The following is a 22,252-nucleotide window of genomic DNA, read 5'->3' as shown; positions in this document are numbered from 1 at the left end:
AAACCCGGATACACAGGAACCTGTGAGGCGAGAAAGCACAGAGACTCTGGTGAAGAAGCAGGTCAATAATGTGCATTCATGGTATCGGTAATATGAAATAGTAATGTGAGTAATAATAAAAGTGATATTAGCAGTTGGAGTCAGCAGGGCCATGGTAGGAGGAAGGACCAGGGTCCAGATGAAACCATGCTCCATGGAAACCTGTGTTTTTTTTAGATAATCAGACTGGTCATCTGAGATTCTCATTCGAGCTGTTTGAACGCAGACAGCTGCCTTGGCCCATATGATTTATTTCGATTTTTTTATTGCAGGCTCAAGGTGAGCTGTGAGCAGCTTTGTTTCCTGGTCCTGACCTGAATTTACAGCAGCATTATGTGTTGTTGTTTTTAAATTCTTATTCAGGACTCCCCACTGTGAAGAGGCTCTTTCGGCTTTCTAGACTCCCCAGTTTACAAACATTTTATGTAAAAATAAGTGTGGAAAATACAAACCTGCTCTCTTCCTTGCTCACTTATGGGTTTTAATTAAAATTATAGCATGGTTCAACAGCCAAGTACACTTTAATAAAGACACAGACACAGACGGGGAAGTAAACAGGCTAGAAAGCTATCATCGGATGAATAACGACTCCCATAAAACACAGGCATCCCTCCCCACTGTATTTCTCTATCTCTTCCTCGGGAGAACATTTTATCTGCACACTTATTTTCAGTTTTTTATCAATAACCCCAAAAGTCCCAGTGGCTGCCTTATTTTTGTGTTGCAGTGTAAATTACCTTTTGGATAAAAATTACATCTCTTCTTAAAGAGAACCCCAAATATGAACGTGTGAGGAACTGTTGTGCATTTAATTGCTCTTCCTTCCTAGAATTTGGGAAGTCATCAGGTTTCATTTCGAGAAATTAAAATCCGATGACGTCCCCTTTGAAGCCGCTGTAATGGAGCAGCAGAGAGGATTGGGTAGCCATAGATTTGCAGCCTCATGGACAGAGAAAGAGGGAGGCGTTAATGTCAGCTCGCAAATATAGCTCAGGGTTGTAGCGGGCCGGGCCACATGGGAGGGATATGGCAGTGTCAGTCCTCTGTGTGTCAGGCCTGATGGATGAAGTTGAGCAACTCGTCAATCACGAGGGCTCTGGTTTCCCCTAATCGATCGGGCCTCACGTTGTGAGAAACGGCCCTCCGTCACCACCGCCCCCTGATTCACCGCGAGGCAAGAAGCCATTTAACCCGCAGCAGAAAGGGGCTTCCTCACTGACCTCAGAGCAGGGATCCCACCTCCAGCAACAACTAGCTCTGACACAGGGTCGGCATTTTGACTGTCAGCAACATTTCCTTAAGGTCATGTGCATATTTTAACAAACTCAAAACTTTTCAAAAGCTTATTTCTGACCAGCTCTGGTTGCGGAGTTATCGGCCTAAGAATACAGCCCCACTCGCAGTATTGGCATTATAGCAAAGGCCAGAGCGATTAACCCATCTCCAAAGGGTAATGAGAGCCTGTTGCTCCATCCAGATCAGCTGTCATATGGTTAGCGTCCGTCTAATGAATGATACAGGACTCCACAATAGACAATGGTGTTGATTCTGCTTTCAAAGCAAATATCACGGCTCACTCAAGGTCCATCTCTACAGATTTAATCCTCAACATCCACCACATACCGGTAATTTAAATTGCCACCTCATCAATTTAAGTGGTTCATTTTCATGCTAGCAAGCGGTCTGTACCCTTTTTTCTTTTTTTTTTTACTTTCCTGAACATCTTGGCACACATAAAGCTACAAAACCTTCAGCCACAAAGAAATTTCGACTTCTACGCAGCTTCAAAAGTTCAAAAGCCGTTTCATAAGCTTGATATTGGTGCTTTTATAGAACGGCCTGTTATTGACCGGCGATGTCAAATGAGATGAGACCCAGAGGACCTCACCAACTGACAGCTCCGGGCAGAGTCCTCGTCCCGGAGCCTGGACGACATGCTGTAATACACACAAAATGATCTTCTCTGAGCAGGAATTTGTGTTGAATCCATAAGCAGTGACTTCACGTCAGGTTTGCCTTAACCGCTGCATTAAGCTTCGTCACACACACACACACACACACACACACACACACATACACCGAGATGCCACAACACTGCTCAGGTTTCACAGTAATTGCACATGTTAAGCACTTCTCCCTGTGTAATCTCTGTCCTCTGCCCTCGGCACTTGCACCACACAAATCCAATTTTGAAGCCTCTTTTTTGTAAGGGAGATTTGGGCGGTTTTGTACCTTTTCTTTAGTACCTTTAGGGTTAACACTCCCCTTGCCAGCCCAACTCGGTGTTAGTGCCTCAGGAAATCTCTGTTTTAATGGAGCTGAATAGAGCATGTGTCAGGGAGGTTAAAGCATGTTCGCTCTTACAAAACATCACAGCATCCACTCATGAAGCAGCACAGCAGGAATAACAGCGAAAGAGTATGTGCCCTGCACACAGATGTGCTCTTTATTTCCCCTAAACATTTGATGCTCTGTGCTGCATTAGATTATGTGTAAAGTGAAGCAAAGGCTTAAGTGGCTGCTCGTGTTTTATGAGACTAAATCTTTAAAAGACTTTAACGGGACCTCTGCAGTTGCAATAGAAACACCCCGCTCAAAGGAAACAATTGAATTTTCTGGCAGCGAAAAAACCTTAGACGGCAGTATTTGCTTTGCATTTTCTCTCTTGTTGTGTTCTTGGTGAACAAACAAACGCCCAATCCCGTATTGATCTGATTTAATGAGAATCCTCGCACATCATTCTAGACCTCGGGGACTTACAAAGCCAGGAATGCCTCACTAATCACCATCTGATATGCTTACAGTTCTATTTCAGCATCGTATTCACTCTCTCAGATTCTCCTGTTGTCTCCATCTCTTCAGTTGTCTTTCCATCACCCCCTGGGTCAGCGGGGAATCGGTCACACCACCGTTAAAAAGGTGTTGAGTTCACGCTAGATTTCACAGGATTGGCCACGGGAAGAGCACAGAGACGATCAGATCAATGGAGGGGTGATTCTGCAAGGGACGAAAGCAGGGCTTCTGGGGGGGAACCACTCAACTTAATTGAACATTATTTCTTCAGAATTTAGCAAAGCGATCAAATGAGTAATTTCCTCATGTGGTGCAGTCTTTAAGCTCCAGGCTTTGTGTTTCCTGCTGATGACAGTAAGTAAGTGCAAAAGAAAATCGGCTTTCCTTGTCATTTTGGAAAATTAGCATTGTCATTGTGGCATTTCTTCAATTTTGGAAAAGCATATTAGCTTGTTTGGTTATTGGCTCTGGCTTATAGTAAAGGTTGTTGCTCTTTAACTCCAAATGGTGAAACACGTCTGTTTCTATGGAGAATGTTTGGTGTTTGGAAAAGATAACCTAGAAGGCCTTTCATCACACCAGGCTGCCTGCCAATCTCGTTATCTGTAATATTTTGTAAGCTTCTGTTTTCATCATGGGAAAATTGTTTGAATACAAGTTTTACAGGAAGGACATCAGTAAATATTCGGGGTGTAACGGTTCACAAAATTCACGGTTGGGTACGATACAGTGGAGCCACGGTTCGGTATGTTTCGGTACAGTAGAAAACTATAACAGAAATGTACTTGATTTTAAAATATATTTATTCATTACAACTAACATCATGAAGTTATTCTTTGACTTTGAACAATGATGGAACTATACCTGAGTGACCCATCTTCTGGGGAGTCTTCTTAGCAACACATAAGCATAAAAAACAAAAACTGCTCCTTAATGTTATGTAGTATTGTTACTTACATCTTGTATTGTTACTTACATCTTGCAGAAGAGATTTTTAATCTCAATGGGACTACCTGGTTAAATAAAGGTTTTAAAAAATAAAAATAAAAGATTTTTTTTTTAAATTATTTTTATTCAAACGTATTCGGTTCGTCATGCGTACCGAACCGTGAGCCTCGTACCGAACGGTTCAATACAAATACGCGTACCGTTACACCCCTAGTAAATACACATGCTGTGCTCATGAGAAACCAACAGATATGGCATGATGACAAAAAATGTCCTCTTTGGTCTTGGTTCAAATGGAAGAAAGGCTTAACTTTGCAAAACACATCCGTTGGGCTTTCCTCCTCGCAGAAATGTGACTCGCTTTCTCCTTTTCATTCACCGAAAAGAGACGTGTGAAACCTTGGCAACATGAAAGGGTTCCCTTTGCCCTCCCCATCGACCGACATAATAAAAGATATTTGAGGAAGGGTTTCGACGGCTCAGTCATGTACAGTAATGCCCTTATTTGCCCTCCAGTCCAGCAGTCACAGCTAAAGAGGGAGCGTGTGGACTCTGACATGACGCCTGCACACTGACCATTCCGCCTGCCAAGTTATACTCAATCTAGCTCATAAAAGTAATAATTTAAGGTAAACTCTTTGATTTCATCCAGTGGCGATTAGTATCATTCAGTCTATTTAGTCCGTCTTAACTCCCAACTCAGATTTAATCTTCTGCTGGCTGCCGTGTAGATCTGCGTTTCCTCAATTCCTCCTACTTGGGCTCAGCTAACGGGGATTATTGCTGTTAAAGTCCGCTAACTATGAGCAGCATGGATGACAGATGTAGCTTAAGTTAATTAATCAGCTCTGACATTTAGAGAGATGCACCTCTGCTCCACCTCTTCTGTTGCTCTGCCAGTCCTTGTGTACAGCATACACAACACATTGATTACGTACCGGTAGTTACGTATTCATGTGGTTACTTTGCACACTTAACGCTTGTGTGCCAGTGTGTGTGTGGTCCATACTATGTCTGGCATGTGCTGTGTAATGAACTTATCAATAAGTAATGTTCGAGATGGATGGTGTCTTTTCATCCCCCAGCTGATTTTTGCTTCATTGGGGAGAAAATCACAGCCTGTCTAAAGTCTTCATTGGTTATGCGCTGCCGTTTCCCTCTGTGTCTACTTTCATTTTCATTTATGAGTTGTGCATCAATGGAATTTCGTTTCCGCACTCACTCAAGAGAGATGAGTGTGTGTCCAGAGTGTGACGATCATGCTTCATGAATCTCTTTCCATTTTTATTATAAGGAATTCCATCAATCAAAGAATACCGGTACCCTTGTAATGGAAAGGGGCAAGAAAGAATGAGCAGAGACTTAAGTGCAGTAAAAAGACATAATAAATCCTGACCTTAATTCCATCTACGTTGAAAAAGGCTTTTGTAATATATATATATATATATAAAGTACATGTTTTTGCACATCAGGACAGAAAAAGTCAAAAGTACTTATTTTGTGTCAAAAAGTACAAAAAGTTCAAATATCTGACTTCACACTCACTTGTCTTCATATCTTTTTCTTCCACATACACGGCTCGATTTATGTATGGGAAGACTGTGTTACTGTTTTAAAAGTTGCAACGTCTAGCTTCAAATTAAAGTGAGTGAGATTGAAAGAAACTCCTGTTCTTTCTCCCCTCTGTCCTCTCGTCATGAAAGTTGCTCAGTGGTGCATGAAGTCTAAATGGCTCGACTGTTGACTATAAAAATTACCTGAATCTTCAGCATCCATGGGCTCCGTAGAGCAAGCGCACTAGCGTTTCCTTTAACACCTCCTTCAAGCCACTTGGTTTCGGCTTGATTACATCATGAAAGGCAGTTAATTTTGCCATGGAAAATAACTCTGGATTTGGATATTTGTTCATTATAAGGACCTAATGATTCAAATGAGGACCATTCAGGTTTTTCTCCTAGAAAGTTGATTTACCTTGAAAATAAAAAAGATGTAGAAGTCCGCCAATTTACAGACGTCTCCCTCCCAATGTAAGTATATGGAGAAAAGAATATGTTTGGGCCTAGTAGCCCAGTGCTTGGGGCTTGGGTATGACACCTTAGCCAATGGTGGCTAATGCTAGCTGTTAGCACATTTTAGAGATGTATTGCTGTGTAACTGACTTTGTTGAGTTAGTTTGCTGACTTTTTCTACTTGTGCATTTGCTACACTGTGTTTCAGCACGCGCCAGCGGCTCACTTGTGGCCACAGAGGCTGCAGTTCAGCAAATACATTTAGACTTTATTGACTTTAACTCGATTAAGAAGGACGTGGCAAGAATAAGAACCTGTACAAACCCACAGTGCCACTTTGCTGCGTGGTGTGACGACATTTGCTTTGTGACATTGAAAAGATGGTCACACGGGAAACCCTCTGCTCACATGCACTGCATAGCCCTACTCACATTAACATCTTCCAACATACTGGGCTATTAAAACCATGTACCCTAATCCCGCTGGCATGTTCCCTTTGAGCCACGGAGGTAAAGGGTTGACCCCCGTCACCATTCCCCCTGCTGCCCTGCTTTTGATGTCTGCCTCTTAAACCCTCCACCAGGGCGGTGGAGGGTCTAGGAATGCACCAACAATTAATGTCTCATCATCCTCCCATTTATTTTTAATTGATTCACTTCATCTCTTCAAACCACCGGGGAAATATTGTCCTGGTTTGTGTCATCGAAAACAGTCCGGCTCCATTTCGCCATTGGCTGATTTTAGATTAAAGATCTCGCACTAAATCACAGCAGGCCTTGTGACATAGCCCGAGCGCAATCCCCTGGACATGTTACCTAGCCAGTGCTATCTATATTTAACCACATTTATCATCTCAGCGGCTGGTTGGACTTCAGCTGACCCTACTGCATCATGGGTCTCATGGTTTAACTGAGCCTCTAGAATTACTATCCAACAATCTGGAAACTTAGATAATGACGGTCATTATTGCTAGCATGTCGACTTGTCAATTAAAAAGGTAATCAAGGAAGAAGCGCAGGGAGAAATGCAGTAAAACTTGCTTATCGACCTGCCATTTTTTGTGTTATTTCAAGTACCTCATCATTGTGATTAAAGTTATAATCAATGCGTAGTGTTTTCAGATGTAAAAAGCACTGGTTAAGAGAGACATAAACTACTTGTGGCAAGCCAACCCCCCTTCAAAGCCAGAATGTCCAGCTTGAGAAATTCCAAATCATAAAGATGGCAGACCTCAAAGCCATTGAACTAAAAATACAACAAACCCAATTTTCATGAATCGATCCCAACTGAAATGTATCCCTTGTAACATGTTTAATAGATGTTGTGGTTTCCATTATTCAAATCAGAGATGGCTGTCAAGTTGATATATGGGGAAATGAATACATCTTTGTAGTTTCTATAGGTTTGCAAATCCCCATTAAAACACCAGCAACCTGACTAACATGCAAATACAACACTTCCTTTGATCATTGCTCATGCCTTGTTCTATAGGCCGTGTCCTTGCTACGACGCCTTGACTGAGAAAGATTTAGCGTTCGGGAATCTTTAAAAATAACCCTTTTGAAATTCAAGGTGGACAAGGGTCAACCGGTCCCTGACTGGGCATACAACTACTTAGGTCAGCATCTCTTAGAACGTGGTGTACTCTTGTTTACGTTCCAAGGAGAAAGAAGTTTCCTGACTCCTCCAAAACTTTGCAGGCTGTACTCCAGGTATTTATTTATAACTAGGCGACTCTCAACAAATGATGAACCCTTCAGCTGTCGACACCCACATAAAGCCCACAGCCTGCAGCTTCACTTTGCATTTATATGACTTTTTGTCACTGCGGAAGAAGAACTTGGAAATGATATGGATGATTGTTGCTTACTTGTGTCATTCCCCTTCCGGGGACCTGACCTAGCTTGGCCCTCCTGACACTGACCTGGACCACAGGCGTGCTTGACAGGTCTTTAAATCAGCCAGGGGCCACCATATTCCCACGAGGACACTGTTAACAAAAGCAACCAGAGAGGCATGAGACGCGCTCTGATAATCACATCTCTATTCTAGGAAGCAGGAAGGGCTAAAAGGTTGTTTTTTTTACACATTCAGACACACACATAGACAAAGAGTAGCATATAAACTGTGAATGCATCTGAAGATTGGCTGCCCTGCTACATATGAGGTAAGAGTTAAATGTGACCTCTGCTCCAACATGAAACCCTCTACCCCGGCATGCTAACAGTACTGGCTTGACACCAGTGAGCGAGGGGGATAGAGGTTGAGACAGCATGAGAAATACAGTGGTGATTGGCACCATACATGCAGCTTTTTCTGGTGCAAAGATTACATCGTTAATCCAGAGAAAAGACTTCCCAACAGAGCTTCAATATACACTCGCTTACATTTTCCGTTTCTCCCTCAGGAACAGGAAGCTGATTGCTGGAATTAGTAGCGACGGCCGTTTGTAAAGGATTTGTTTCCCATCCTGTTACTTTGTAATCATGTTTTTTGATAGGGCCGTGGCCCATGATTGGGCCGCGAGCGCCACCTAGAGGACCGCGGGACTGCATAGGTTATCAATTGAAGACACCAGAGATATTACTGTTATCCATGAGACGCTCAGTTACAATATAGCTTCCCACCACCTGGTGGCGGTAATGCGTCAGTCAGTTGTTTAACAAGCTGCAATAAGCAGAAGAAGACACTCAGCTAGCCGCTAGCCTGTAGCGAAAGTTATGGATAAGTTATTAAAAAGAAAAAATGAAGACGACAGTGGTGCCACCAAGTGTTTACCCACATGAGAGCCGCTCAGCCTCCAAATACATCATCACAACATGTTGAGGCCCAGTAAACAGAATCATCTTAATTTATCTTATCTCATCTAATCTTGAGACCTTTTATTAAAAAAAAAAAAACTCATCGGATTGAAAAATAAAACTTCAACTGGTATTGGAAAGTGAATTTCTCCTGCACTGCAGTTTTTGCTGTAAATATAGAAAAGTGAATTTGGCAAGACCCAGCGAACAGTCAGCGTGGCGGTGTTGCGATCACGTACAGAAATTACACACAATACACTGCTGGAACTAATCCCCCCCCCCTCTTAGTTTTGTCTTTGAACTTGTGTCTGATGACAGACTGGCCTCCATTGCAGGCGCCAGAATTCTTCAAGTTGTGACTGGAGGTCACTAATGGCAGCTGGAAAGTGAAATACACATACATGCAATCATTGCATATGCTCACACGTGGTCTTGTGCACATTAAGCTGTGTAATTTATTTGATTGTTCAGTCCACAGTATGTATAATATCCACCTTGATGTTGACGTATGCTCTGCATACGCTCAACAGTGATTGATTGAGGTTTTTCAAGAGGTGAGTGGAGAGTCTAGTGTTCACTTCTATTTCGGCATATGGCGTCCCATATAAGATGACAGTAATTCATTGAACTCCCACCTTTAGTTTTTTTTCTGAACTGCAGCTACACTTAAGAAGCCCTGCGCATGCTTTAGTAACTCATTCAGACACTTCATTTTAAGTGCGGCCATGCATTCGCAAAGTGAACTGTGCCTTTGCTGAACAGAAATGTCAATTTTAATATAGTTGCTGAGAGATGACGACAAAACCAGAGGACATGTTCTTGATTTCTAGGATATGAAATATTCAATGAAATGTCATAAATGTATAGAACACCTGTTAAGAGGTGATCAAGGCCTTACAGGAGATGAGAGACGATGTCATTTACATAAATGAATGACTGTGGTACTTTTCATGCACATATTAACTGTCCCTACGGGGCATTTTGGAGCCATCCCCACAATAGATAAGTGTGATGAGAATATGCACACTCGTGGGGTGTGGGGATTGTGTGTCTTTACTGCAGTTGCACATACCGATGGGGGCTGTGCATTGAAGCGCCAACTGAAACAACTGAAACACCACCTTTACTCTCCGCCAGCTGGCAGCCACTTCTCGGATTTCTGCAGCATGACACAGGCTCCTTATCTTTCACGCGCTCTCTTTGGGGAGTAACATATATGGTGCTGAAAGGGTTAGGACGACGAGCTCGGGGCAAGTTCATAGATTGGGCTACAGAGATTCAGTTTTACTGACAAACTTTAATGCAGATCTAATGAGTATTGATTTATTCCAACACTATTTCTGAGCAGGCATTGATCCATATGTTCCTTTTCAGTTTGTCATCCAAGCTACTTACCCTGTCCCCTGAAAACGAGAATACTCTGTTGTTACGTAAAAGAAGTAGGTCTACTCAACTGTTATTTTATTGACGCTTGCGACATATCTTTTATGTACTGAATCAGCATTTTGGAAGTGTAGTTGTGGGAATTAGTGTGGGTTGATGACTTCCCGGTGGAGGTCACAGATGGGGTCGTATTACAGCGTCCTTAATGCAATGCATTACAGCCCGAATGAAGCCTCATTTATTCTCCTTCTCCCTGAATCCTTCCTCCCCTCGTCTCCTCTTTCAGCCCGAGGTGGTTTACAGTGAATAACTCAGCTACTACTATATCACAACATTAAAACAGGGATTGATGCCCCACTATTATTTAGTGATGTGTGTCTTTGTGCGGTCCAGTGCATTGAGACGAAGGGCTGATGGGGATTCAGAGGTTGGCTGACCAGAAAAGAGTACTTACACAGTCCATTTCCCTCCTGCGCTAATTAGCATGTCAACTGTGAAGTCGCCTCCAATGAGCCGTTTAGGAGAGGAGAGGAAGAGGGGCAGAGCCGGTCAAGGAAGCTTATCTGCATGTGCCATCAAACGTCCACTAAAATCTGACCTTTACCCCCGACAAAAAGGGGAGGACAGTATTTTCTAGCAGCGTGTGTCTGGTTTGCACTGGTTTGTGGCATGAGTATGTCGTGTGATTTTACCACTCTCAAGTGCTGACTGAAGGTAATATCTTCAGGGAGCCCTCCAGGAAAAGTTTCATATCCTCACAGAGCCCCAGATGCACACAATACCTCCCAATTCTCCCCCATTCGTCCCACTTGAGCTGTTTTTGAATGAATAAAAAGAAGCAATAGGATTCTGAGGGGAGAGAAGGTATAAAGGGAGGTAGCTCCTGCAACAACCAGAGGGAACACTGATTTGTGCTTCACCATATGGCACTACAATGTCATTTCAGGCACATTAAAAGTAAGAAGTTTGAGTTTTTTTTCAGAATAAGCTGAAGAGTTTCAGGAGTGTCATTTGTTCTGTTGACGCTACAGCTGTCAAGGCTTTTGTCTTGCGTCAATCGTCTTTCTTTTTTGTACCTGGCGGTCTTGTCTAAATCAAGAATAGGTTTTCATGATGATGGATGAGCAGAGCTTTTTGGCCTTTAGACAAGACTCGGGCAGTGCGGCTGTCATGCCAAAGGTGAAATGGAATCACTCCAGACGCCCTCCGGATGAGGAGCAGATGCAGACGGAGCACCATAAACATTGAGATGGCGCCCGCGGACACGCCGGACCTCCCGTGAATACAGATTGGCTCTCTGTATTGGTTAATGCAAGGTGTTGTTTTCATTCCGTGTTCTCTCACACTCCGAGTTTATTATCTCCAAAGTCAAGTCGGTTTGGCACACGGAATAAGGTCAACCTTCCAGGATTTGTGACGCTGCAAGCTCGTGACTGAGAGAGAGGGGGGAGAAGGAGGGAGATGCTGTGTTTCTGCACAATTCCCTTATTCCAGCAGGCCTGCAAATATTCCTGGAGCTTTTCTGTTTTTTTGTCGCAATAAAGCATGAATTATGCCATGAATAATAGGATGCACTGCAACATGCTTAGGTAGAAATGAGTAGGGAAAGAACTGTTCCCTGCAGCCTGAAATGACAAATACGATTTAAGGGGATGGGGAGCAGGGCCAATAATAAAAGTATAAGTTGTACACTGTCAGGCTACTTAATCACTTCATAGATGTGTCTTAACATTAGCAAACCTCTCCCACCACCGTATGTTCCCTTAGCTCTGCCTTTAGAAGTGTGGTGAATAATTTACAGTGTGAAGAGAAAGGGGTATCAAAGAAGCCCTTTAAACAATAAGTGCAGGGAAACAGTCATGTACCCTGTGGCGTGGCAGGCAGAGTGACTATCGATTGTACGTCGTTCAATCTGAACATCCTCTTTTCTCGCTAGACATCTGCCTGGTGCTTTGGTTTTCGCTGAAGACGATGTGCATATTTTGCGTTTTCATCTTCCCTCCGTCCCTCCAGGGATGCATAATGCCTCGCATTGCATAACAGGAGTGTTTCCATTCACAGTACCGCTGCTCTAGGAATAAACATATTCTTAATTCTGATGTGTTTGTTAAAAATTAGTTCCACCCCCCCCCCCCCTCCTGCACAGCATCTGAAAGCACAAACAGAGAATGTTTGCGTATTTTTGCAACCGCTACAGTTGGGCTTCACTTCACCCCCTCATTTGTCGTTTACAGTCACTACACCCGTTGGCAAATTAATTCCTGTTCATTAAGAGTGGGGGGGGGGGGGGGGGGGGGGTAAGCCTTTATCACGCTGTCGTGAAACGTTAGGCCGTGTGCTTGTTCCAGTGTCTCCAATGGATGTTGTGCTCGAGCAGCGGCAGGTCAGATCTTGGTGGGCTGTGCGGTACTCAGGCCATCCCTGCAGCAAGGCCACGCGCCCACTCTCTGCTTTTTCCAAGGAAATATGAGATAACACGCACATCTGCATGGACACTAACACATGCACGCTCGCTATCACCTTTCTCCCCTAACAGCTCGCGGTGAACCCTGCAGCCCGTCTATTTTTGAACAAAGTCAGAGAGACTGACCCTGTAGATAAAACGATGACGATCCCTGGGCTGCTTTCCACCTCATTCTTGGCCCGGCAATTGTCAAACACTTGAAATACATTTGCAACGACATGTTTTGCTCCTCCAGCAATCTCAAACATAGCCAGGCAAGGCCACCTCAGTTCATCCCACAAAGTCACCCCCCCCCCATGCCTATTAGCAAAACTAAATTACATGACAATTGTTTATATTGCCAGTGGAGGTTCTTATTTTGTTTGTGGTTTTCTGAGATGGGAACTCAAGTGGGGCGATGTGTGGGTGTATTAAATATATGGACAAGCTCACACACAAGTCTTTTTAGCTGTTGCCCTCCACGGTGACAATGACTCTTGGGAATATTTCGATACTTCGAGGGGGTGAGAAGCAGCAGAGGAATGTGCTGAGTGCAACACGCCGGCTTTCTCTTTTACTCCCAGCACACTCCAGCTGCCATAGAGTGCATTGGGGGGTTTCGTATTTCCTTGAGCCCTTTGGTCCTCTGCTCCAGGTGCTATGCGGGGAACAGGCTGAGTGTCCAACCTGTCTAATATACAAGTCTCTGGCCATGCTCTACCTCTGCTGAGCCAGCATTCTCATTAAGCCCCTTCAACTAGTGAAACTCAATGGGAGAGCGTCCAGCCGTCTGTCTGCCTCTGAGGATTTTCGGCATGGCTGCACTGGCAGACCAGAGTGAGATATTTACACGGGCCAAATGTTGGTGTGCTTCTACAGGCGAGGCAGTTTATGGTGAGGAAAACAGGCTCTCGTAAAAAAAAAAGGCACTGCCTTCACATGAATGGATATTTATTCTTCTTAACGCATTGACTTTTTATTGTATGCAAATGCCTCATAAGACATCTTCATAAGCACATTTGATGTCAACAGCAAGCGGCAATATTCACATTTAATTAGCGCCTTGTGGAGGAACGTCTCCCTCTGTAATCAGGTCAGTTTATGTATTTATATCTCGTTGTCCTCATTAGAACATCACTGGACTTTTATGGTCCTTCATCTCCTTAACCCTTGTGTTGTCCTCCCGACTGCCATACACTTGTTGTCCTCTGGGGTCAAAAATGACCCCACCTGGTTTGACTGTTTTTAAAGCATATACCGGTAGTATAAATTGTCAATCAATTCTGTTTTACACCTTTAGTCTTACTTCAGTCCAACACATGACCACAAATGTTTCCCTTCATTTTGGAATTTAGGGCCAATAGACCTTGTTTACATAAATGTAGACCCTGTTTTTGAGTGAAAATACAATGAAACAATGAATTATTTTGACTTTATATAATTTTTTACTGTTTGACTGATCACAGAGAGGTACATATCAAAGTTTAGTGAGGATGCTGTTCTTGAATCATTTGATTTTTTCTAATGGCAGCACATAATAACACCTGTTGTCCTCTGTGGTCAAAAATGACCCCGTCAGGTTTGACTGTTTATAAAGCGTACAGTATAAATTATCACCCACCTCTGTGTTTCAACTCCTTAGTCAACTTTATTCCAAGTCATTACCTGACATATAAAACATGTCAACATTCATTTCTGCAACATTTAAGCCTCCTGTTACCTTCAAACACTTGTTATCCTGGGGTCATTTTTGACCCCAGCAATTTGAACCTGCAGAACATTATTAGAATTAAAATTGCTACCAAAGTGTATGTGTCAGGTTTTTTGTTGACTACCTAAATATCCCTTTAAATAAAACAACCCCCCCAGCACCCAAACCCGTACACATCCAGAATCCCTGTTACGGGACTATGGAGAAATATGCAGATCACCATCAAATCTCACTGATTGACCTAAAATTGGAAAGAGATATTTTTTGGGTGTTTTAATGGCTTTAAATATCACTTTACATATCAACATGTTGAGTTTGTGTTTACCCAGTTGTCCCCATTAAATTAGGAAAAGTCATTCAATATTAAACCAAAAATATGATGTCTCATTTATTTAGAGACCTTAAACGTCCTCTGGGGTCAAAAATGACCCCAGGACAGCACAAGGGTTGGACTGAGAGCTTTTGGGTTTCTAAGCTGCGGTCCTGCGCTGACTGGGAAGAGATGCTATAACAGTAAGACAGCACAGCTGCCATCTCTGCATCCACCCCGCCTCTGCAGCATGAAGAAGTAAAGGAGCTTTGCTCTCCTGCGGTAGTGTTTGCCGGTACTTGGACCAGGGCTTTGGTCTTTGGCACTGGGCTTTGTACTCTGTGCTTGACTTGCAGGCCCCATTTCCCTCCCTCTGACTAACGCAGAGCTTCTTCGCTCTCTGGCTGCAAATGTGGGATGACTTTCCCCTTCCTGGTGCTCGCCTTCTTGTCCTCAATGCATAATTGAAGTGCCTGTGGGTTCCCAGGCTGATTGAAGAGTCTTGTTGGAATGGTACAGATTTAACAGCAGAATTTGTCAGGGATGTCGAATAGCATTTCTTCAGGCCATTGTCCTGTCTTTCTTTCTTTTTACGTCTTGTCCTCTAAGGGTAGATAGAGGCTGTTGTCAGGTGTGAAAGTGTGTGGATGTGTCAGCGCAGACGGCAGGGATGGCTCTGGACAGGCAGCAAAAGGCTTGTCAGTCTTTAATCCTTGCTGGCGCAATTGATTTAGTCACTTTACGGGGAATAGGCCTTTCAGCTCTTCTCGGGAGATAGAGCGGGAGAGAGAGAGAGGGAAGGAGACATGTCAAAGCCTGCATCATTGATGGGTGCATCACTGAATACCAGATCCTAAACAGGGTAATCTAGGATCCCTGTTCAAGGTGCCCAGTTAAGGCATCCGCCACAGAATTGCTCCATTCTGGATACTGGACTATAGGCTTGTGATGGATGGTGGGAACTCTTCCTATATGGAAACATATCAGCGAGCCAAGTCTTTTCGTCTATCTTTTTTTTTTTTATTGCCGAATTCAGTCCTGAAAGTCAATGAAATCATACTTTAGAGTTTAGACTGTATATAAGTGGACGTGGTCACCACAACGTCACCCATTGGTGTGTGGACCGGTTCTGAAGCATCAAGTTCGGCATTTCGACCGTCACCTTCTTTCACACTGTGAAAGGGTTAAACGAAAACACAAGCAACTCTCAGACCGGACAACACCGCGGTGGCGGTGACTAGTGATTGAGACCATACACTCATGTTGACAATGTTTACTGAGGTGATAAATCAACTGAAAAGTAGGGTAACGTTCTCATAGAATTCTATACAAATACACTTGTTTTTGCATCCAGAGGAGTCGCCCCCTGCTGGCCAATAGAAAGAATGCTTAAGAATGTTTAAGGCACTTCAGCTTGGCTTCCCTTTTCAGACCTGGAGCTGCCTGGTTGAGATGTGTAAAACCCGTTAAAAAGCTCAATTGTCTCAGAATTAAAGTGTCTAATAAGTGTTAATAGAAAGCTGCCTGCTGCGTTATCAGTCGACCCGTCAGCCTGATTTTCCAGGTAATCTCTCGCATTGTGTGAATCCAAAAGTAAATTAAATCTTAACCAGGCAGATATAGCTTTTTAATCACATGCATTGCATCCATCTCAGCCTTATGAATTCAAAGTGTTTATTCTGGGCCTGAAAGCACTGTTTCCCCCAGCCACCATCACAGACCCTGTGAATAATTCACTTGTTACAACTGACATGAGCTTTGCACTCTTCAATGGGGAGTGACTGAGATGCCTTCAGGAAGTCCAGGGAGACGGGGACGGGGAGTTTTACTGGAAAACTGTATATTGCCTACAGCTTAGATGTCTTCCATCATCTAGATAAATACTGTGTAAAGAGATGTAGTGAAACACATGGGCCTCATAATGGAAGGGTTAGGGTTTCATTCGACTTTAAGCAACCATGCTTCACTGACAAATGTACAATTTACTACCTACTCATGATTTGTTCTTGTTTAAATTAGTTTTTTTGTTGTTGTTTTTTTGAAGCAGCTTCACTTGCCCCAAGTGTCTTATCCATATTTATTCACATGTTTAATATAAGAAAAACAAGATTTCAAGGATATCCAATAGGAATACTCCTCTGAAAAACACGTGTTTTATCTTGTAGGCTTAAAGGTTCTGAAGGAAAAAATAAATGTCTGTAGAAACCTAAACCACAACTGCAGCATGCCATCAAACCATCAGTTTGTTACAAATGGACAGAAACGTTTCTGCTTCTGTTTGCTTCCACTGGTATGCAATAATATAATACAACATAGATGTAATATAGTTAGCAAACAACAAAGCAAAGCGGTGTGCTGAGTTGTGTTTTGGAGTATTTGAATGTATGCATGACAATTGTCAGTAGCTGTTAAGTGGCTTGTTGATATTGATACATTTTGCCTATTATTATACACATTTTGTACTTAAATTCAACAAATGACCATTTAAATGAAGTGTCAGTGTGCTTCTATTGACACACACACACACACACACATGTGGGTCAGATACAGCTGCTGCTATGTGGTGAAGCTGAGCTTTAATGAGGAGAAAAGGGAATCAAATGGCCGTGTTCCTTATTGAGCAAACTATAAAAACTTTATTTTTGTTTGCTCCAATATGACCACCATGGAGGATAAATACAGTAAAAGTACGTATTTATTAGGAGGAACTCTTTTTCTGACAGGTACACACAAACACTCCCTTGAGAGTCTATTCTCAAAATGAACCATTTTTCTTTCACACCATGCCTCAAAGAAGACCTTTTCCACTTGCTGGGTATGAATACAAATAGCCTGTGTTTACTTTCAGCCTTTTTTTCGCCTCCTATTTGATGTTTACATTTGCTTCATCACGTTTGTTGTTCTGTGATTCTGATCCCCTCCCGTGCTGTAGTTTGGCAGGCTATTTCGTAGTTATACAGCAACATGAATCACGGGCCTTTGCGAGATCACATGATGAGAAATGAAAAATCGTCCTTTATCCGAGGTCTTCATTTCAATGCTGAAGCAGAAGATGTGTTGTGTGCCACAGGACAGGAAAGTTGTATCCCAATAAAAAGAAAGATGGAGTTGCAGTAAAGGGCAGAGGGGATCGTAAAGTGATAAAGTGGCTCCATCCTAAAGCAGTGCAGTACGGTTGGCATGTTCCCCAATGTTATGGTTTATTGTGCTGTAAGGGTAGAAGTGCTTTCTAATTACTTAAACTAAATGTTCGTTTTCAGTATGGCACAGCAGATTTCTATGGAGGCTTATTATCTCTGTGTAAAACGCCTTTTGTTTATTTACCCTCTGTTTTAAAGCATTAAGTAAAGAGGCTCCAACACACACACTCTCAATGCACTCACAGCCACACACACACACACACATACGTATCACTCACTCAGTAAAAGTTTAAAAACTCTTTCACAGGAGAGTTGAGCCACCGAGGACTGTGGTAATTTGACAAAAGCTGTCATTCTCTATGACAGGATTGTGACTTCTCTGAGCGACCAGGGTGTTAACGGGTCAATATCATCCAGCCTCGACGTGGACAGACACTGCACAGCCCGCTCTCACACCCCCCCCCCCCCTTTGTCTGGGGGAGATTGAAGTGGGGTCCCGTGTCGAGTGGCTCCGTGTCACTGATCCAGTTACTGCAGCGACTGATAATTCTCTGAGCCAGCCAGTCGGATGAAGGGTCAGCCTCTATTTTCTTCTTCTCTGACTCTGAACTCAATCTCTCTTTGTCTTCCACACATCTCACGGGCGCATCCAATCTTTCTGGCTTTAATGCTTGCTAACCCTCTTCCACACATCTTATGGCTTGACCCCCTTTACCTCTCTTTCCTGGTTGAAAAAAAGTTGCCTTACAGTTGATTCACCTGCTATTATTGCACCTGAGCTTGTTAAAGGGCCACAAACAGCAGGGCCTGATTCATCCAGTTAGATAGATTCACACCTCATGCCCTCCAATTTCCTCTTCTCGAAAGTGAATGCTGCTCTACTCCTCTCCTCGCTGCTGGGCTCCTTTTGTCACTCCTTCCACAAATGACATTTAGAACCCAGACTCCATTCTGTCCTGTCACGGAGATACTCTAAAAGCATTGCCCATTGCGTGTGAAAAGGGCAAACATTCCTGCTGTCGGCTCGAATGCTTTTTCATTGATTTTTGAAAATAAATCTTGCTGTTTCAAGCACAATATTACACGTGCCCAGCATCCCTCCCTCCTGTCACAACTTTTCCTGTTGACTTTCCAAATTCAATTCAGTGTCAGCAGGTTTCTTTTGTTCCAGACAAATAATTTGTCATTATCACGGCTGGAAGATATGTTCCGATCAGCCTCCAACATCTCTGCGCTGCGTGGATCCACGGGGGAGCCATTGTCAACGAGACAAAGCAGCCAAGTTGTTATGAGTGTCGCCAAACCAGAAATACATATTTTTAAATCCAGAGGGCTAAAAGACTCACTGTCCCTCACTGAAGCTTGTTAAAATTGAAATAGCAGTGGACCTGGCAAGCCGTCGTGTGTCACCCTCAGTTGTTTGATGATAGGGTCCGCGCTCTGCAAAGTTGCATCCATGATTTGTGAAAGCAGAGTAATGGCCCAGAGCAACCGTGCGAGCTGCACAGATTTTCTAAATTGGCATGTAGCATTATGCTCATAGATAGGGACCCTAACAACGAGGGAATGTGTAAACAGCTGCAAGGTCAGCAGCACTTTAGGACATTTGTACTGAGTAGATCATGTATTAAGTGTGAACACTGGATCTTCAATCAGAAAGGTCAATTGCATCAGCCGGTGAATTGACTTTCATCGCTCATCGGTCATTCAGATCAAAAGTGAGTTCAAAAAACATCATCGTACAAACACTTTTTTTCTCTGTGTCCCTAGAAAATATGGTAATCGGCCAATTTATTCCTTAAACCCAAATGTTAATCATAACCCTGCAGCATCTGCCGCTCCGATTGATGTAATCACAATGAATGCCTTAATAGAACGCCTTCTCCGTGACTGTTTACAAGCCTCCCCGCTATTTGGGGATTCCTTGATCCTTTCCCCCGCAGATGGGACATCACAACACGACCGCCCCACGATTAAAAGCAGGTAAGGAGCTCAGCGGATAGCCTCCAGGTCCAGCTCAGACGCACACGCCAAGCAAGGTCGGATAGCCAAAGAGATCAGAGCTGAAGGTCCGATGAACGCATGTTGTTGTTGTTGTAGTCGTAGTAGTGGAAGCAGGGCAGAGAGATTACTCCTGGGAGGCTCAGATCCGACAGATTGTGCCGGTGGCTGGGCGGTTTCACAGTCACTTAAGAGAGCGACACACTTGGATGAGCTCCCTTCACTGGGCGTTAAACACAATGAAGTGAAGGCACTGTGGCCCTCCCCACTTGGACTCTTAAAGCTCCTTTTGTTCCCCTCGCGAGCTTTAAGACCGCTCCATCTATCTGTCCTCCCCTGCGTCCTCCAACTCTTCCTCCCTAATCTATCCTTCTGTAACGTGTCAGCAGTGATATCGTCTTTTAGCCGCCCTGCATGGGGGACGTGACCTTTACCGGCCTTTTCAATCTACGCTTTCTTTCCACCTTTTTTTTTTTTAAATCTAGGGAGCATAAAAGGCCAGCGGGGGCCTCCCAGCAAATACAGTTGTCTCTGAATTATTTAGATGAGAGATGATTCAAAGTCTCACCAGCACCACTCGGAGCCCACTCGTTCACTCTCGGTGAGAAATCCAATGCGACTTTGCTGTCATCTAATATGTGACTAAACTCGTGTCTTTTTCTGAGAGTCTGCTGGGCGGGCAGTGTTTACAGCCTCTCTTGCCTTCAACCTTGACAGCAGCACTCAGACTTTTATTTGTTCGAGCTCTGACTCCAATCTTTCACAAAATCACACCCTGGGCAGCGCAGTCTACTCTCAAACAGGGCTTTTATCTATCCTGACTCATTTACGCTCAGGCCTGATTCTTTCTCTCCGTGTCCTCTCTTTTAATTGCATCTAGTCGTTACTTAGTCCTCAGGAGAGCATGTGCATCATGCAGCCGCCCGAGTGTGCTGCCATACCTACCGAAGGACACGGAGGCCGTGCTGCACAAAGTCAAACCTCACTGCTCAAAGGTTGCAGGTCAATGGGAGGGGCCACTGCACTCATCTGACACCTGAGAGGGGGCTGCGTGAACTCAGTTTATTTATCTACAGATCCGAAGTCACTTTGTTTTACCGCGGTGCGAGTGTTTGTGTTTGTTGTGAAAGTGCTGCAGCACATTTCCAGGTTTGTTGTCAGTCGGTGCCATTCATTAGCTCAGCGTTGTCAGCTCCAGAGGTGAAACGCCGTGTGTGGTGGATTAATTCATTTGTTTTAACAGAGAAAAAGGAAGCAGAGATGTATTCATAACTCTTACGTAGGTGTGTGTGTGTGTAGGTGTGTGTGTGTGTTTGTTTCACATATTGCTGACAGGCGTTAAAGTGTTCTGGAGCAGCGGTGCAAAGATAAGAAAGGAAGAGGGGAGCGGTGTGAATCGAGGGCTGTGGTGTGATGATTTACCATGGTGCCGTTCCATATTTCACCTCATTCCTTTTTTTATTTTATTCATGGCAAGCTTGCCCTGGGTATTTCATTCTATTAGTTGCAGGCAAACATGTCACCACTTACCTCCTAGCCGATATTTCACGGAGCGGTGGGCACGCTGTATGGCTCTTATGTCTGATAGATGGAGCAGCACATCAGTAGATGGGACGCTTTGGCAATCGGAGCTCTGGGTAAACACTTCTTTGCATCAATGGACCTCACGCACACATCAGCGGGAGCCCGGCAGTGCGACTGAGGGGAATTAGTGAATTGCTCCCTCTAGGTGAAGTTCGAGTCTACTGCGGGTGGTTTTTGGAAGGCTTGGAAGTTTTCATTTGAGAGGGTGGCAGTAATTACATCTCTGTTTGCTCTGGATTTAACGTAATCAGCTCAAACATACAAAATCAGCGCGGCCCAAGTCCAATTTTTCCTCTAATCTCTTGCGGAGCTGTTATTGGCTTATCATAATTTTAATTGGTGTAAACCCTCTTGTTTTTTTTTTGAGCATGTGTTTGGTGATGGATGACTGTGTGGGCAGTGGAGCCTGTTGCGTTGGGCTTTTTGAGCTGGGATTTGCCTTCATCTATAGCTGACATTGCTCTGTCGACTACCCGTATTGTTCAGAAGGTCTATCATTACGAGCAAATCCTGCCAGAGGGGAGAGAGCTGAAGATGACTTTTTTTTTTTGTATAAATGATTGCTGTAACTAACCCTGAGAAACAACTTACCTGCTGCTGGTTTGCTAACCTTGTGGTCCGTCTCTCTTTGCAGTTATGCGGCTGCGGGCTGCTCGGCGTGGGCATCTGGCTGTCCGTGTCGCAGGGCAGCTTCGCCACCTTCTCGCCCTCGTTCCCCACGCTGTCGGCTGCCAACATGGTCATCGCCGTCGGCGCCATCGTCATGGTAACGGGCTTTCTCGGCTGCCTGGGTGCCATCAAGGAGAACAAGTGCCTGCTTCTGAGCGTGAGTTCAATCTACATGCGGTACCTACGCAGTGCCCCGTGACAAATGAGAGCCACGCAGACGACCAATTCACACACGGCTCACTCTAACTCTCCTCCTTTGAAATATTCTCATATTCCCCCGTGTCGGCCATGCACATATTGACAGAAACGTCTTGTGGAGACAACCTCTCACATATGTGGCTGTCTATACACCCACCCTACAGTTTCTCTGCGGACAACTCTCTCTGGATTAGAAATATTCACAGCCCAGACATCCTTTGCA

General features: G+C 43.9%; 1 protein-coding gene across 2 annotated transcripts in view; it reads left to right on the top strand.

Annotated features, from left to right (window-relative positions):
• tspan9a (tetraspanin 9a) overlaps positions 1-22,252 on the top strand; it is a 65,142-nt gene that overhangs the window by 30,036 nt on the left and 12,854 nt on the right. For both annotated transcript variants that reach the window (XM_079271007.1, XM_079271006.1), the window contains one exon: positions 21,797-21,988. In XM_079271007.1, coding sequence (XP_079127133.1) covers positions 21,797-21,988 — 192 coding nt within the window. The remainder of the gene's footprint in view (positions 1-21,796; positions 21,989-22,252) is intronic.

This window comes from Melanostigma gelatinosum (assembly GCF_949748355.1).
Source record: "Melanostigma gelatinosum genome assembly, chromosome: 1".
In the NCBI taxonomy this organism is placed as follows: Eukaryota; Metazoa; Chordata; class Actinopteri; order Perciformes; family Zoarcidae; genus Melanostigma; species Melanostigma gelatinosum.
This window is presented reverse-complemented; position numbering and strand designations above follow the sequence as displayed.